At 41.0% G+C, this 17,423-nt stretch overlaps 2 protein-coding genes across 3 annotated transcripts; both read right to left on the bottom strand.

Annotated features, from left to right (window-relative positions):
- Positions 1-1,417: 1,417 nt before the first annotated feature.
- ercc2 (excision repair cross-complementation group 2) lies at positions 1,418-10,660 on the bottom strand. Of its 2 annotated transcripts, none has more exons than XM_019892791.1 (23): positions 10,528-10,660; positions 10,262-10,361; positions 9,643-9,720; positions 7,991-8,053; positions 7,793-7,906; positions 7,296-7,412; positions 7,106-7,222; positions 6,810-6,933; positions 6,635-6,731; positions 6,366-6,499; positions 6,127-6,295; positions 5,929-6,047; positions 5,583-5,652; positions 5,100-5,169; positions 4,921-5,022; positions 4,417-4,480; positions 3,896-4,017; positions 3,700-3,792; positions 3,547-3,619; positions 2,854-2,924; positions 2,625-2,768; positions 2,300-2,443; positions 1,418-1,856 (listed from the first exon to the last, which is right to left on the bottom strand). In XM_019892791.1, exons 1-23 carry the CDS (start codon positions 10,530-10,532, stop codon positions 1,764-1,766), a joined length of 2,283 nt encoding a protein of 760 aa, XP_019748350.1. In that variant the 5' UTR covers positions 10,533-10,660; the 3' UTR covers positions 1,418-1,763. The 2 variants fall into 2 exon arrangements, with proteins under 2 accessions (XP_019748350.1, XP_019748352.1); XM_019892793.1 differs by lacking the exons at positions 9,643-9,720; positions 10,262-10,361; positions 10,528-10,660 and adding exons at positions 8,124-8,201; positions 8,743-8,842; positions 9,009-9,141.
- A 1,926-nt stretch (positions 10,661-12,586) lies between these two features.
- Positions 12,587-16,529, bottom strand: zgc:154093 (cdc42 effector protein 2). The gene is made up of 2 exons (XM_019892794.1): positions 16,346-16,529; positions 12,587-13,799 (listed from the first exon to the last, which is right to left on the bottom strand). Exon 2 carries the CDS (start codon positions 13,631-13,633, stop codon positions 12,869-12,871), a length of 765 nt encoding a protein of 254 aa, XP_019748353.1. The 5' UTR covers positions 13,634-13,799; positions 16,346-16,529; the 3' UTR covers positions 12,587-12,868.
- Positions 16,530-17,423: the final 894 nt, after the last annotated feature.

The raw sequence follows: 17,423 nt of genomic DNA, 5'->3' as shown, positions 1-17,423 counted from the left end.
AAAAAACGACCATGTATAGTAAGGCGTTTTTAGCCGAAAAAAACGACCATGGATAGAAAGGCGTTTTTAACCGAAAAAACGCCCATGTATAGTAAGGCGTTTTTAGCCGAAAAAAACGACCATGGATAGAAAGGCGTTTTTAACCGAAAAAACGCCCATGTATAGTAAGGCGTTTTTAGCCGAAAAAAACGACCATGGATAGAAAGGCGTTTTTAACCGAAAAAAACCACCATGTACAGTAAGGCGTTTTTAGCCGAAAAAACGACCATGTATAGTACGGCGTTTTTAGCCGAAAAAACGACCATGTATCGGAAGGGGGAATGACCATGTATAGTCAGGCGTTTTTAACCGAAAAAACGACCATGTACAGTGAGGCGTTTTTAGCCGAAAAAAACGACCATGTATAGTAAGGCGTTTTTAACCGAAAAAAACCACCATGTACAGTAAGGCGTTTTTCGCCGAAAAAAACGACCATGGATAGTAAGGCGTTTTTCGCCGAAAAAATCGACCATGTATAGTCAGGCGTTTTTAAATGAAAAAACGACCATGTATTGTAAGGCGGTTTTGAACGAAAAAGTTTTGTAAGGCGTTTTTAGCCGAAAAAAACGACCATGTATAGTCAGGCGTTTTTAGCCGAAAAAAACGACCATGTTTTGTAAGGCGTTTTTAGACGAAAAAAACGACCATGTATAGTCAGGCGTTTTTAGCCGAAAAAAACGACCATTTATTGTCAGGCGTTTTAACCCGAAAAAAACGACCATGTCGAGTAAGGCGTTTTTAGCCGAAAAACACGACCACGCGCGCACAGCAGAGAACAGGGGACTATGGACTGCTGAGACGCGCTTCACTCGAGTGACGTTGCTCCAGTACGTGCATATTATGGAGCAGCTTCTGGACAAGCGCAAATTTTCCGCCGTGTTGACCTCCTTTTGGAGAATAAGGTATTTTTATTCAATGCTCCTTGTCTCACCAAGTGCCTCTCGGATTTTTGACATGTCTTATTCCATTGTGTGTGTGTTCTCCACAGCAGGGGAACTAGCATGCAAGAAACGCAACAAACTGAAATTTAAAAGACTGCAGCATCTTATTTTTCTAAATAAAAATTTGTGAAGACAAAGCCCACAAGCATCGTCATTCACATGATTTTCACATTATTGAGACACATTGAATCAGAATCAACTATATTGTCATTGCATAGATACAACGAAATTTCTTCCCTCAACATAAAACAAGAGGAGCCGCTGCAGGTGTCCGCGCCGCCATCAAAAGAAAAGTTAACAAAAAATGACAAAATAATACAAGACAACACATGAGACACAGACAATCGTGCAATCTTAACCTTGAATGATACAATATGAATGCATGGACGTGGTCAGCGACACAGTATCAGCACAGTATCAACACAGTGTGTCGACACACCTTATGAGGCCTCATGGACCCATCACTACTGGTATACGAGGAAATATTTTGCTTCTTGCAATAAGACCCGAATTAATTATTCTGCTCCATTTTCCATGATGACTGAGTGAATCTGACAAGAAAATTAAAAGGCACTTAACTATGTCAGTGACCTCCGGTGTAACTGAAAAAAAGACTAAATGATAAGCTATCTACACATAAAATGTCACATGAACAGTTTAAGTACATCAATGTCTGTACAACAGACGATCCGAAGAGTGACTTTCCACTCATGTGTTATCACTGGTTTGCACTAACAACATAGTTATGATCGTGATGATTTTGGGAGTCGACCGGGAGCACTTTTAGCTCTGATGAGCCATCTGAGCGATCTTCTTTAGCATCTCTTCCGACTGCAGCTGCTCCAGCGTCAGTAGAGACAAGCCCAGCTGGTCCTCCTGTACAGCAGGGTGTGACACATGGTGCACAGAACGGTTAGCGATACCAAACGTCTTGAGTCGCTCTAAAAAATAATGGTGGCTTGATTACCTGGTGAGAAGTACTCATGTGAACAGTTAATCATGACCGGAACGTAGAATACGTTGGAACATTTTTGCGTTTAAATATACAATGCTTAATTTGTTTGATGTGTCAGCGTTGCCGAAAATTTAACTTGAGAGTGACGAACATCTTAGCACGCTTACCCACTCAGGTGGAGAACTGAATGAGTGAGAATGAGAACAGATGTGACTTAGTAAGTGGACATGTGTTTAAAGCATGTGGGACTGGTACAACTGAAAACAAAAATGCTTTCTGTTCTCTCTTTATCATGGAATTTCCTCTAGGGCAGGTGGCGATAAAAACGGGAGTTTACGGTCGGCTATGTTTGTTTGAGTTTGACCTGTCTGAAGGGCTGAGCCATCTGTCTGAGGAAATGCTTGGACAGCTGAACGGTCTCATCCACCGTGAGGTTGAGGCTGCCATCGTTAATGTGCTCTTGGATCCAGCGAGGAAGCTTCCCGCGCTTGTCCGCTCGGGCGTAACGCTGCCGTAGGAAGAGGACAGCCATCACAAACAAACAGAAATAAAAAATTTCAAACTAATCTTTAGTGGGCATGATCTAGCTAGCTCAAAATAAACCCAATCAGTGTCCATCTTTTGAGGGTAACAGCAGCAGTACAAAATTGAAACTGATGCCACTTGACGTGAACAAAACACCAAATTACCTTGTCAGCAAAAATCATGAGTCCATAGTCGGTCTTTCCTCGGATGGCTCGGCCGACGCACTGCGCGGCGTGTCGCATGGCGTCGAAGGTGAGAAAGTCGTTCTCACGGATCTGGAACTGGTCACGCAGGTACTCCAGACGGGCCTGTGCAACGGCACACAGCCACATCATCCAAGTAGAAATGAAGCGTGTTCACAGTACAAGGGCGAAGGAGGAGGAGATCTGTTACCTTGAGAATGCGGCTCTGTGTGTAAACGTACGGAACGCCAAACATGATGACCGCTCGGCCAAAGTGGTGCACTGATCACAAACAAAACAGTTACTGAATGTTTGACATGCAATGTATTCACTTTTTCTAATAAGGTTACGGTTATATATGATTTCTACTTTCCAAAAATACTTTAAAGAATATAACCTCCCACACCAATAAAAAACAAAAGAATGGTTTTCTTCTCCCAAAAATCTTTTCCTGCCCCCAACAAAATCTTTTAATTCAAAAAAATAAGAATGAAGCAAAAAATCTAAAACAACCTCTCTTCTTCATAGAAAAAGTTCTCAAAATGTAAAAAAAAAAAAAACCACAAAGAACAAAGCATTTTCTTGAAAGAACGACCCTTCCTTAAAATAGAACTTGAACAAAAATAAGACCTTAAAAATTAACGTTTCAGCATTTTCGAGACATATGGTGTGTGTGTTTAACTGTACACATACGTCTGAAAATATTAAATAATTAATAAAATAATAAAACAAAATATTTAATAAATAAAAATAATAAAATAATACAAATAAATTTAAAAAAAGAACAAAATATTAAAATGATCTAAAACGGCTGGTAGACTTTTTCCCCCCCCTTTACTAGTTCATCAGGAAATTGTTGTAATTTCAGGCAACACTATGACAAATTTGTTTTTCCCACATTTACCAAAATCGATCCCCTCTGATACTTTCCCCCGTGCCACTGACAACAGGATGGCTCCTCTGCCATTCTCACACGCCTGTCAAGAGAAAGACAAAATAGGAGGAAGAAGGTGGTGGGCAAAGCCCCTTAAAATCCTGACTTCGACATAGACATCACCTCCTGGTACTTCTCCAGCGCCATGCTGGTCTCTGCGGCATCCTGCGTCTCGATGAAGATCAGCTTGTTCTTCTGAATGTTCTCCAGAATTCCCTGAGACCATAAAAAAAAAAAAACAAAAAAAAAACAAACCTATGTATAGTCGCTATGTGAGCCTGATGCTAACAGAGAGCTTGCGAGGAAACAAAATGCTGACCTGCTCGTACCAGGATGCCACAATGTTCTCCATGTAGACGTAGCTGGTGAAAAATGCCACGATGCCATCAGGAACCACAGCGGACATCTCCAGGAGCAGGTTGCCGTAGTTACGGATCACAGCTAGAAAACAAAATCAATTTTAATTTTTCTGCATATGAAATTTGGAAGAGGAAATTTGGAGGTTAAATTTACTTAAATGTGTCAACGGCACTGCTCAAGACAATTTTCAAATACCATTGAGCAGGGCCACATTTAGCCAAGTTGAAATTCAGTTATTTTGCTGTTGAACTGCACGCACACACACACACACACACACACACACACACACACACACACACACACACACACACACACACACACACACACTTACTTTTTTGATACATAATCTAATCAAAGTGTATTCATACATTTTTTTGTATTTTAGTATAATACATAGATGAAATGTACAATTATCTGAATTTGACACAGAAAAAAAACCCTAATATTTCCAAGATGTTGGGAATGCTGCTTTCTACTCACCAAAATCTTCTCTAGTCTCAAACTTGGAGCTCAGAGCCACCTGGTCGTTTCCTCGCCCGACAATCTGGAAAAACAGGAAAATGGAAAGGTGAAGCAAGTCAGGATGACAGAAGTGACATAGGGGCAAAACTGCGACCTCACTGCAGATATAATGCAAACATATAATGATCATCTCCGGGCACGTCATTCAAACATGTGCCCACAAAATAGGTAGCGCGTTCACACAAAATACAATTAGTAATATTTAATTTTGCTGGACAGGTGGCTAAAACAATCGAGTGCACCTTCTCTGAAAACTTTAAGGTACAGAACATTACACATTGTATTTTGTAAGCTAAGATGTCAAAGTTGTTGATGGGAATGACATTAAAGCCACATTATACCCAAGTGGTGGCCATATATAATAAGCCATAAATGTGTCTATATGGCCACAACAACAACAAAAAAAAAGTTAAATTTTAGTCTTCATACTGTAGCTATTCAAACTAGCGTGTGCACACACACCAGCGGGCAGAGGCAGGTTCGCGCCAGTGTCATGGTGAAAGACGCCATGGTGACAGGCCGGAAGTCCAGGATGCGAGGGTAAATGTCCAGCGGAGACAACGTCTGGCCAGAACAAACATGGGAGATGGTGAAGGGTTGCAGACAGGGCAAAACCTGTACGCGGAGACCGAAGGACTTACCCCCGACGTGATGATGACTGACTGGAACCTTTGAAAGACAGGTTTGATGGCGATGGACGGGTCCATGCAGCTGAGGGTCAGAGACAAGTCAGAGATCATATAGTACGTTTTGAAACATGATACATTTTTTTCTACCCCCCCCCCCAAAAAAACCTTTTGCCTAAAAAAGAAAAAAAAATTTCTCTAAAATTTAAATATTTTCTCAAATTTAGTTCTCTACAAGATAAGATTTAAACAATTAACCACCAAAAGTTTCAAATTATACAATTCCCCTCCAGACATGATATTTTTTTTTCTCCCCCCCCCCCCAAAAAAACCTTTTGCCTAAAAAAGAAAAAAAAATTTCTCTAAAATTTAAATATTTTCTCAAATTTAGTTCTCTACAAGATAAGATTTAAACAATTAACCACCAAAAGTTTCAAATTATACAATTCCCCTCCAGTCCTGCAGGTGGCAGGAATGCAAAACTGAAGGGCCACATACCTGAAGTGCAACACGGGGTTGGCGATGGTCGGCGTTCTGTCTTCAAAGGGCTCAATGATGATGGTGAAACCTTTGAGGTGAAAGATTAAATTTAGTGCTAAAATGGAGGTCGTTTTGAATCAAAACCGAGGAACTATGGACTCAAAAAGGATTTTTTTTAAACCACAGGAAGCGGGAATTTTAAACCAAAATGAGAGCTTAACGTTGAATCAAATTGGAGGTACTTTTAGATTTAAATTGAGGCTCTTTAGAGTATAAATAAAGATCCTTCAGAATTTTTATGTCACACACATAAATATGAACATTTGAAGTAAAAAGGCGGTCGGGATTCCATTGGCAATCGCACCTTGGCTGTATGTGCTAACCAGCGTGGCAAAGTTCGAGATGAGCGTGACGGCGGAGAAGTCAGCAATGTCGGTGATCTCAAGCGTCCGTAATAGCGACTGCAGACGCTCGGCGCAAAACCTGCGAGACGCCGTCCAATCAGGAGTGAGGCCACATGTGACATGTCACAGGACTGATAAGTGATGGTGGCGGTGGGGACCTGAGAGGCTTGCGGTCGATGCAGACTTTGTCAAAGATGTCTTTGAGGAACTGCGGGGCGCTCTCCTGGACCACGTGCTGCACCCTCAGGCGGGACTTCAAGTACTCCATGAAGCGCCTCAGGAAGCCCACAAAGTGCTCGGCGGTCCGGATGGTGCCCGGAATGGCCTCTGTAACCATCATCCAAACGATCAGTCAATCAGAAAATTTACAATATTCATGCCTGGGGCGTTCTTTTACCTTTTAGGATCTCGTCCGGCAGCACGGGATTAGCGAGGTAGACGTCTGTCTCCCGCGCCACATTGGCTTCCTTCAAGCCTTCCACCAGGCGTCGATATTCCTCCTTCAGTTTGGCAGCATCAGTCTCTTTGATGCTGTCAAAGGCAAAAAGCTGATGATATCAACTTAGGTCCTTAATTGTCCCTGAACTCATAACTGCATTTCCACGGCAAGTACCGGGAACTTTTAGTTCCTCCTCAAACTAAAAGATATGTCAGACATGTTCTTACTTGTGTATGGTGTTCTGCAACATGTCGACATTACCCTGGCAACGATCCAGCGTCCGCCTGGTGATGTTGACGCTCATGGAGTCGATGCACACATTGTCTACCGAGGACGGGAAACGCTCCATAAGTCACGTATGGAATTTTAGCTGCAGTCAGAACAGAGCAAAGTGACACTCACCGATGTTGTGCGCCTCGTCAAAGACCACCACAGACTGCTTGGCCAGCTCCTTGGACACCAGGTCTGCTATCTTGGGGTCCAGCAGGTAGTGGTAGCTGTACACCACAATATTAGCATGCAGGATCTGACCACAGCAACACAAACATGGACGCTGTTGTGATCTCCAATCAAGGAACTCGTGTTTACAGCATTGTCGTGACAATATCCTGCCTTTCCTGGGGTCTGTGTGACTGGTGTATGGTGTTCTGGAGCATTCAATTTAGGTCCCTGCTTTTTTCATTGTATTTTGTTTGTACCGAGTAGCGTGCTAGATAGTAGGGACACCATCCTTTCTTGCGGCCAAAGTCCTTCAGGTCGTCCAGGTTGTAGATGCCAGCGGGAAGCGGCACTTGCCGGCCCACCGCGTCAAACTCCTGGTGAGCACAGCGGAGAACTTTGTTCAGCTCTCATCGAGCAGGAAGTGGAGGTAAGCGGTGTGGGGTTTACCTCGTAAAAGTGACAGACGGGCTGGTCGGGGTTGCTATGACGTTGGGCGCGAATGTACGACGCTGTCAGACTGTGACACTTACTGTCCACTTCCTTTCCGAAACGCAGGCTGCTCACCTGAAACAGCCAATATAGAAAGGTATTTCAAATCATTGTAATGAGAAGAAAAAGTTACAAATTAAGTGTTCATTTTGATTGGGAAACAATCCAAAAAAAAAAAGATTAACTAGGTTCAAATACAATGATTCATGACATCATATCAACATCATGACTATTTGGAACACTAATTGCCAATTGACATTTTAATATTTTTAAATTATTGAGATAATTTTATATATGACAATGATATCCCCTGAGGGATTTTAATTCTAAATTAATCTGTCAATTAACAGATGAATCAGATAAAAATTAGATATAAGATAATTTGCATTACTTTATTTTAAATAAATAAATAAATTAATTAATTACATTTAAAAAAAAAAAAAAAACAGGCTCACCTCTGGGTGGACACAGAGGTTCTTGCGGGAGGAGAGTGCCAGAGCCAGGAAGTTGTTTCTCTCCCCTGTCTCCTTGGAATAAAACTCCATCAGCTTCCTCAGCTCCTCCACCACCTCGACACACCATCAAAAAAGTGAGCCAGAAGAGTATCATCTCATACTGCATGTGCGCATCTTGAGGGGTTTGATTTGAGTCACCTTCTCAATCTCGGGGACCGTTCTGGAGCAGTAGATGAGCTTGGTGACTTCCAGAGGAAACGCCTAAGGAGAAAACAGAAGATGCTCTCAAGCAAGGAACAGAACCAGAAAATAAACACTGGGTCAAACTCACCCTCTGATACGCAACAATGAGTGACAACAGTGAGATGGTCTTGCCAGTTCCTGACGGCATCTCCAGGACACCGTGTCCCTGAAAGTGCAAGAAGACAAACACAATTTTTCTTGTTCAATTGCTGGTCTTACCGTTGCTGACCAAGGGAACAAAATGGTCATTATTTCAATGACAGCAATCCACAAGGGTACAGCAAACTCAAAACCAGCGTTTTGCTAGGGCATGGCAGCTTTAACCAACACCTACATCACCTGGCTGACTCCTGACGCCTGAGTGAAGTCAGCACGAGGTTTTTTTCCAACAATGCCGACTGTTTACCTGGTGTGTCAAATTAAAACATGCCATCGCATTATTAATGCAAAAAGTAATATTGAGTCATTATTATTATTTTACGGTGTTTGACTCATTCTGCGTTACACGAATCGTATTTCATGACCAAGTTCAGCAGTAACTCCAGGTCATTAAAAGGGGTTCACAAACTTTTACTTGCCACTGTACAAGAAATACATTTTAACTGCCCCCGTTAGTTACTGTTGAGAGTCCCTTGAAAGACGCTACGGCATATAAATCCAAGATTTTGCTATGAAATCCTTAGAATATGCTTATGTGCTTTGCCCACCTTAGCATCGAGCGTCCTCTTGAGCTCCAGCATGTACGAGTATTGTTCAGGATAGATGTAATCGTAGGGGAAATACACCAACAGACCGTCGATGTTGAGCCTGAAATCATACGAACATTGAAATAAAAACATTGGTCAATCCAAGTCAATCTAGTCACGCTAGCTTTGAGTTTTCACGCGAAGCTAAATGACATGACTAGCACGTAACAGCCGGTAGTCTGTCTTCAAGTAGAATAAAGTCAATATTAACCACACGGAATACTCACTTCATCGTTCCTAAATGTCTTCCCTTCTGTAACTCTTTCTCACTTCATGCGTTAACAAGCTTGCATGGACACTAGACAAATTTGTTGTGAGGAGAAAGCTGGACACACAGGTGCCTTCTTCTTCGCTTTCTTAAATGACGACGTAAATTTGGTATACTGCCACCTAGTGTAGCATAGGACTACAAATATTGCTTACAACATTGCGTTTTTATTCGTCAAAGTAAATGTTCCTTTTAAAAATGTATTTCTTTTTTTTAATGGAATTTCTTCTTGATGACTTTTTGTTACGGGGTTTTAAATAAGCATTTCATTTGTTTACTGACCCTGGGTTCAATTGTAATTTGTTTACTGACCCTGTGTTCAATAGTAATTATAAAAGACTATCTTCACTTTTCAAAGGTAATGATCTTAAGAAGACATGTTCATAAATTATACTGCGCCTAGTACAAATAATACAGGATAACCTACTTACGTTCATATGATGAAACCCATATCAGACTCTTTTTATTCACAATTGACTTTTATTGATATATTCACAGAAATGTACACAGCATGCATGACTTATGGAACAAGAGAATTATGTATGTCTCAAGCAAGGAACAGAACCAGAAAATAAACACTGGGTCAAACTCACCCTCTGATACGCAACAATGAGTGACAACAGTGAGATGGTCTTGCCAGTTCCTGACGGCATCTCCAGGACACCGTGTCCCTGAAAGTGCAAGAAGACAAACACAATTTTTCTTGTTCAATTGCTGGTCTTACCGTTGCTGACCAAGGGAACAAAATGGTCATTATTTCAATGACAGCAATCCACAAGGGTACAGCAAACTCAAAACCAGCGTTTTGCTAGGGCATGGCAGCTTTAACCAACACCTACATCACCTGGCTGACTCCTGACGCCTGAGTGAAGTCAGCACGAGGTTTTTTTCCAACAATGCCGACTGTTTACCTGGTGTGTCAAATTAAAACATGCCATCGCATTATTAATGCAAAAAGTAATATTGAGTCATTATTATTATTTTACGGTGTTTGACTCATTCTGCGTTACACGAATCGTATTTCATGACCAAGTTCAGCAGTAACTCCAGGTCATTAAAAGGGGTTCACAAACTTTTACTTGCCACTGTACAAGAAATACATTTTAACTGCCCCCGTTAGTTACTGTTGAGAGTCCCTTGAAAGACGCTACGGCATATAAATCCAAGATTTTGCTATGAAATCCTTAGAATATGCTTATGTGCTTTGCCCACCTTAGCATCGAGCGTCCTCTTGAGCTCCAGCATGTACGAGTATTGTTCAGGATAGATGTAATCGTAGGGGAAATACACCAACAGACCGTCGATGTTGAGCCTGAAATCATACGAACATTGAAATAAAAACATTGGTCAATCCAAGTCAATCTAGTCACGCTAGCTTTGAGTTTTCACGCGAAGCTAAATGACATGACTAGCACGTAACAGCCGGTAGTCTGTCTTCAAGTAGAATAAAGTCAATATTAACCACACGGAATACTCACTTCATCGTTCCTAAATGTCTTCCCTTCTGTGACTCTTTCTCACTTCATGCGTTAACAAGCTTGCATGGACACTAGACAAATTTGTTGTGAGGAGAAAGCTGGACACACAGGTGCCTTCTTCTTCGCTTTCTTAAATGACGACGTAAATTTGGTATACTGCCACCTAGTGTAGCATAGGACTACAAATATTGCTTACAACATTGCGTTTTTATTCGTCAAAGTAAATGTTCCTTTTAAAAATGTATTTCTTTTTTTTAATGGAATTTCTTCTTGATGACTTTTTGTTACGGGGTTTTAAATAAGCATTTCATTTGTTTACTGACCCTGGGTTCAATAGTAATTATAAAAGACTATCTTCACTTTTCAAAGGTAATGATCTTAAGAAGACATGTTCATAAATTATACTGCGCCTAGTACAAATAATACAGGATAACCTACTTACGTTCATATGATGAAACCCATATCAGACTCTTTTTATTCACAATTGACTTTTATTGATATATTCACAGAAATGTACACAGCATGCAAATTTGTTTACTGACCCTGGGTTCAATAGTAATTATAAAAGACTATCTTCACTTTTCAAAGGTAATGATCTTAAGAAGACATGTTCATAAATTATACTGCGCCTAGTACAAATAATACAGGATAACCTACTTACGTTCATATGATGAAACCCATATCAGACTCTTTTTATTCACAATTGACTTTTATTGATATATTCACAGAAATGTACACAGCATGCATGACTTATGGAACAAGAGAATTATGTATGTGTCAGTCAAAATCAGTTGGACAAGAAGCACTCTACATTTTTAGTTAGCTATGTAAAAGCAGTTTTCCATTAGCTTCTGAGACACATATCAAGTTATATATTACTGATGTGAGTGGCCAATTTGGACAGAATATACATATAAATAATATGACAACAATTTTTGTTATTGCAGAGAATTTATGGTATTAAAGGGGTCACATTATTAAAAGTGATTTTGGAATGGTTTCATACACATAGTCATGAGCTCCTGCCCACCCATCAAGTGTGAAATTAGCAAACAAATCAATCTTTAGTTCCCTGACTATTTTTGAAAATGTGTCTGTTAGTATATCGCACTTTTGAGATCACAAGTAACTAAAACCGTACTCGGGGTTGGGCTCACAGTCGAGGGGGGGCAGGGTGAGCAGTGACTCCTTTGTATGAGCCAGGACCTCAAAACAGGCTTATGAAGGATGTGTAAATCATTGGAATAGTTGGACAAAAGCATGCCGCAAACGTCATAGTAAAACACCTGAAATCTGTTTTAAATTGTGGAAAAAATGCTGATTTCTTCTATTATATAGAAAGCATTTGTTAACCGTTTGCATGATTTTGGACTACAGGTGTTCACAGCTTCACATGAGATAAAATGACACTAACGGGTATTAAAGATTGCTGCGATAAAGCTCTTGAGGACCAGCCTGAGCCTGTCACCACCTAGCAAAAAACAAAGCATCCGCAAAGTATTCACAGCACTTTAATGTTTCAATGTTTTGTTGTAGCCTGTTACCACTCAAAATTCTACACATAACACTCCATAATGACAAAATGAAAGAAGATTTCTGGAAATTTGGGTTATGGTATTAAAAAAAAAAATTGCCACGCGATGCACCAAAGCCTAATGTGATTTTGTTTTTTTTGTGATTTTTAATACCCTTGAAACATTATCAACCCCTTCCATCTTTTTTTTTCCCACAAAGCACAAAATTAGACTTCATATTTTATACATTTGGAAAAATTTGAAACAAATGTTTCACCATTGTCCTTACAGGATGGTGCGTATAGAATTTTAAAGGGTGTGAAAAAATTGAAATAAGGCTGTAACATACTGTAAAATGAGGAAAAAAAATAAAGTGAAGCATTGTGCATACTATTCAAACGCGTTGTACAACAAAGTTTTCTGCCTTTAGTTCAACAAAAATTTGAAAAAAAATATGTTCACGTCATATGGGGTATTGTGCCTAGGAATTCTGAGGAAAATGTAATAAAATTTAGAAAGAAAAGTGACACATTTTTCATTCACAGCACTTCAATTTTACCACATTTAGTTCATTACCTTTTACAAAATTGCAAAAATAAAAAAAGATAACTTTTCACTTGGTCATTTTAGGATCATATGTGCAGACTTTGAGGAACAATAATACATTTGATAAATTTTGCAATGAAGCTGTAACATAAAATGTGGAAACAGTTAAGCGTTGTAAGTACTTTATGGAAGTGCTGTATCCAAAATGTCCGCCATGTTGTCAGGTTTTCAGTACATTGACTCAGTAAAAGGCCTTATTGTCCACCTTATCTTCCATTTGCTCACAGCTCGCATCGGTGGTCCACATCCTTGTAGCGGTCCATGATCCTCAGCACGTCATCCAGGATGGAGGGCCCTAGATCCAGGTCCAGGTCTGCCGCGGAGTCCGATCGCAGGAACAGTCCGCACGGCGAATCGCTGCGCAGGTCCTCGTTGCTCAGACCGGCGTCCGAGTCCAGACTGAGGCCTCGCTGCTCATCTAGTGGCATGCACCCGTCCAACACTGACTCCTCCGATGACACCTCCGAGAAGGATCCGGATGAGGGCACCAGTCGGCGGAGGGAGGGGGACAGGGAGATGTCCCGGCCGCTGTTCTCCGAGGTACACTGTCCCTGCTGCTTGTCAGCAGGCTGTAAGTGCCGTTGTTTGGCATCATCCAGGTGCAGGCGTGGCGGTTTGGGCGGCGCTTGCTCGTGTGCGATGAAGACGGGCATGGAGATGGTGTTCTTCAACAAGCCAGAGGACGAGGGCTGGTAGTGGAATCCATTGTAGGAGTAGTCCGAGGTGGCGGACACGTCTCCGTGGCGTTCGTCCACGCTATGCGAGCGAGCGTCACCGTTACGCGCCGGTAACATGTCCATTTTTCCCCTTAGGAAGCCCACGTCTCCAAACATGTCCTGCTCGCCTTGCGGCCCCACATGGGCGCTGTGGCGCACGTCGCCCAGCGGGGGGCTGATCATATCACCAGACAGCACGTCACGCAGTTTGGCCTTCTTGCCTCGTTTGGGTGTGGTGGTCTTCAGGTACATGGGGGTCTTGGCGGGCATCCTGCGGGGCGACTCGTCGCCTCCACCGGATACCTCGGACCACTTGGGCGTGCTCGGAAGATGTCGGAGACACCACCACGATGGCGTACAAACGGTCCAGGAAGACGCTTCCACACCCAGGACGGCGCAAAGTTCTCTGGGTGACTTTTTCGTCTTCTTCTTGAATCTGAGCAGAGAGCAAACAATATGTATTTAATAATGTTTGCATTTAATCAGGGGTATTTTTATTAATTTATTACATTTTAGTAGATTTACTGTACATTGGTAGTAGGATTCCTTCAAAAGCGGCCTAACAATCGTCCTCAGTTAGCTAATGTACAGTAATTGTGGTTTGGCCAAGTTACAATCGGGCAGTGAGTTTTCAGTCTGTGTCGTCATGACGATGGCATGTGAAGCGCCCCTGTGAATGTTCACACTCACACACAGTTTTATCTGTGTTGTGTGTAACAGTCCATAGAATTGCATTAACTGCAGTTAGAAAGCCACACACACTGTACATTCACTGGCCACTTCATTAGGTACACAATAAATATCATATACATACATATCTAGGAATTAACTCATTGCATGCATGAGTTTTGCTTTTTATTGGCTTTTTTTTTTTTTTTTTGGCCATATTTAAAAAGTAGTCATCTAGGGGAAAGAAGAAAGGAAGTGATGTCACATACAAAGCATTTAGCATTTTCTTTTGAGCATAAGAATGTTACATAACACAGAGTTGCATGCAAATGAAACTTCAAGTGACATCAAATTCACCATGAAAGTTAAGACTAATTGCTTTTGCCTTTTATCATCAACAGTGGTCAACTGCTGAACTTTTAAGAGCTGTATGCATTTCAACTGAGGAAAAAGCTTAACTTGGAAAGGTTTCTTTTTTCTGACTGTGTTCACAAACAAACAAGCATTCCAACACCTGGTGATGTCATCTCTGTGACATCTGGTTCTGTTCTAAGCATCCTTTTTGGCGCCAAGACCATACAGACCCCCCACCCTCACCCCCACCCCTTCCATCCCCTCTTCTTTTAGCTGTTGACTTACTTATCATCCTCTACTTAAGATGCATACACATAAAGGAATGCATGAGAGCACCAATTGTCCACTTTTTGTTACTTGATTTCACAGCTCTTCAGACTACCCGAGCGACTTTGTTTCCAAAAAGCACTTGGCAACAAATTTGCCTACTTTTGCAATGTGTTCGGAAACTTTTACTCCATGTAATTAATTACGAAATAGGGATGAATTGTGAAAAGACAATGTTAAGAAATAAATTGGTTTTATAAAGTAGAATTACTGTGCATTGGGACATGCTGAAAGACACAACACCACTGGTGTGCATGGTACGTTATTCATGCTTATCGAAGCTGTCTAATGAATCTCCGCTTTTTCCATATTTCTGGTAAATCACTAGTTACTTTCTGCTTTTGTTCCAGGTGACTCCCATTAAAGCTTATCAGTCAAAAACGCTGTCTTTTTTGGATCAGTACCGGTACTCCGTTTTTACAAAATCTCCGCGAGCTCCAGAGCTGCTAGCAGCAAGTGATTCTCTAGACAAGCAGCCAATCACAGTGAAATAATAATAATGACAAGCATATACAGTACTACTACCTGGAGGATGAGGATAAATATTCCTATGAAGTTTTGTGACGGAGTGGGGCTCAGGGCAAAGATTGGTTTTCCTCATTTTCTGAAATTTTATAGGTTACAAAGTGACCAATAATACAAAGCTATAAATATATTGTCAAATGGAACAGTAATAACATTTTTACAGTACAGAGAGTATAGAGAGAGAGAGAGAGAGAGAGAGAGAGAGAGAGAGAGAGAGAGAGAGAGAGAGAGAGAGAGAGAGAGAGAGAGAGAGAGAGGGAGAGAGAGAGAGAGATTAAGAAAAAAATAGTAATTAAAAAAAAAAATCTGCGAAGAGGTGAATCCGCGGGTGCCAAACCACAAATATGTGGGGGGTCCAATGTTGTAGATCAGGAGTGATTTGAACACAGCCAAGGACTTTAGCTTGGCATCTACCTCTCCTGCACTGCTGCTGTTCTGTTTGTTTGTGTCCCACTCAGGGACCCTTGACGGTGATGTCACGAGAGTAACTCACGCAGGACAGACGTCATCATCTAAACTGTCACGGTTGCTATTATGTAGTTCTTGCTAGTCACATTTCAAAAGTAGCCAAATTTGTTGTCTTGTTGGTCTTAGTTTTAAACTTTAAAAACATATACAAAAAATAAAATATTCTTCTGCACACACACACACACACACACACACACACACACACACGCACACACAACACGCGCACGCACACACTCAAACACACGCACACGCACAACACACGCACACACAAACACGCGCACGCACACACACAAGCACACGCACAGACAAACACACGCACACACACACACACACACACACGCGCGCACACACACACAGTTTTTTGATGTCACCAGTTTTTATCTCCACCAACATCTTCACGTGCGTTAAAAATGCGACTCCGTCGCAAAAATGCAACAGAGATTGCTTTAAGGCGGTTTTAAAGGTAGATAGAAACCACCTCCTGCTCGCAAAGGGCGTATCACAGCGTGTTCACAGCTTACTCTGACGTTTTTTTTCTTTTTTATCGTTTTTTCTTTTTGTTATTCATGTTAATAAAAATATTGAGTCAATAATGAAATCCCCCACTTCTTGACTGGTGTGTGTGCGGCTGATATTTACCTAAAAAGGGACGCGTGGTTCCGAAACCATCCTCTTTCGTTTCATATTTTCATCCTCTTTCGTTGAAGCAAACGTTTTCGTGGTGGCGACGACGGAGCCCACCTTTAAATAAACCTCTTGAAGACGGACTGTCGGTAGACACTCCTCCGGTGGACCAGACAACTAGTGTGTGGCCACCAAGAAGTGTTAAGTGATGGAGATAAACACATCCTATTAGTTATTTTCAAAATAAAATAATAGTCTTCAGTTCCTATTGTTTAAAACGATTCTTGGTGAATAAGTGTCAATCAGAACAACTATATTAAAAATAAAATGTATTTAATGACTATTAACAACTTATAAGGACATACATAAACTTTTAGTTCCTATTCTTTTACTTTGACATTTTTTCAAGGCAAGGTTGGCTTCCGGTATGATTTCCTTTGACTTGATGAGCCACAAAATGCTAATCAAAGTGCTGGCGTGTGGATTAAGAGGATTCGCGCATGGTTATTTCATTAAATAGGTAAAGGTGCTAAGGTGCTATAAAGGTGCTAATGGTCGTGGAGGGTTTAAAATAACCCCTTTGATCACTACCGGATCTCTTATTGTGGATTGTGGATTGTGTGCGAGCGTGTGTGTCTTGTGGTTTAATTTGATTAACAGCAGGATAGTAGAAACTAAAAACAACCCAAAGACCCCAACTGGTCCATCTGAAAATACATCATGTATTTGGACTGTACACTGCCTAATTAAACTGTACATATTAACATAGCATCATAATATTACTGTACTCATGATCAGTCATTATATGTTCATAACCTGCACATACCTGTGCAGGTTATAAATAAGACACTCAAGTTGTCTTATTTACAATTTAATGCCTGACACGCTGAATGTGACAATACTGTATATTTAATCAACGCTTATGCAGTTTGGGTTACACGAGACAATTTGCATTTTGCTGCTGGGCTCTCAAAACATGTTAACTCTAATCTTACAAATACTGTATTGCTTGTGCTAATATGTACAGGAAGAGTCACACACTCAGCTGTACTCTTATGTGTGATGAGGAAGATGATGAAGATAATAATTAGGC

Source organism: Hippocampus comes, unplaced genomic scaffold (genome assembly GCF_001891065.2).
Source record: "Hippocampus comes isolate QL1 unplaced genomic scaffold, H_comes_QL1_v1.1 scaffold72, whole genome shotgun sequence".
NCBI lineage: Eukaryota > Metazoa > Chordata > Actinopteri > Syngnathiformes > Syngnathidae > Hippocampus > Hippocampus comes.
This window is presented reverse-complemented; position numbering and strand designations above follow the sequence as displayed.

Bases quoted from the DNA above. Each gene is read 5' to 3' on its own strand.
- ercc2 (XM_019892791.1), bottom strand. The intron at 7,223-7,295 runs GTAAACCCCACA...TGTGCTCACCAG, and splicing joins CCGTCTGTCACTTTTACGAG to GAGTTTGACGCGGTGGGCCG. The intron at 5,023-5,099 runs GTAAGTCCTTCG...TGTTCTGGCCAG, and splicing joins CAGTCATCATCACGTCGGGG to ACGTTGTCTCCGCTGGACAT.
- zgc:154093 (XM_019892794.1), bottom strand. From the start codon at position 13,633: ATGCCCGCCAAGACCCCCATGTACCTGAAGACCACCACACCCAAACGA.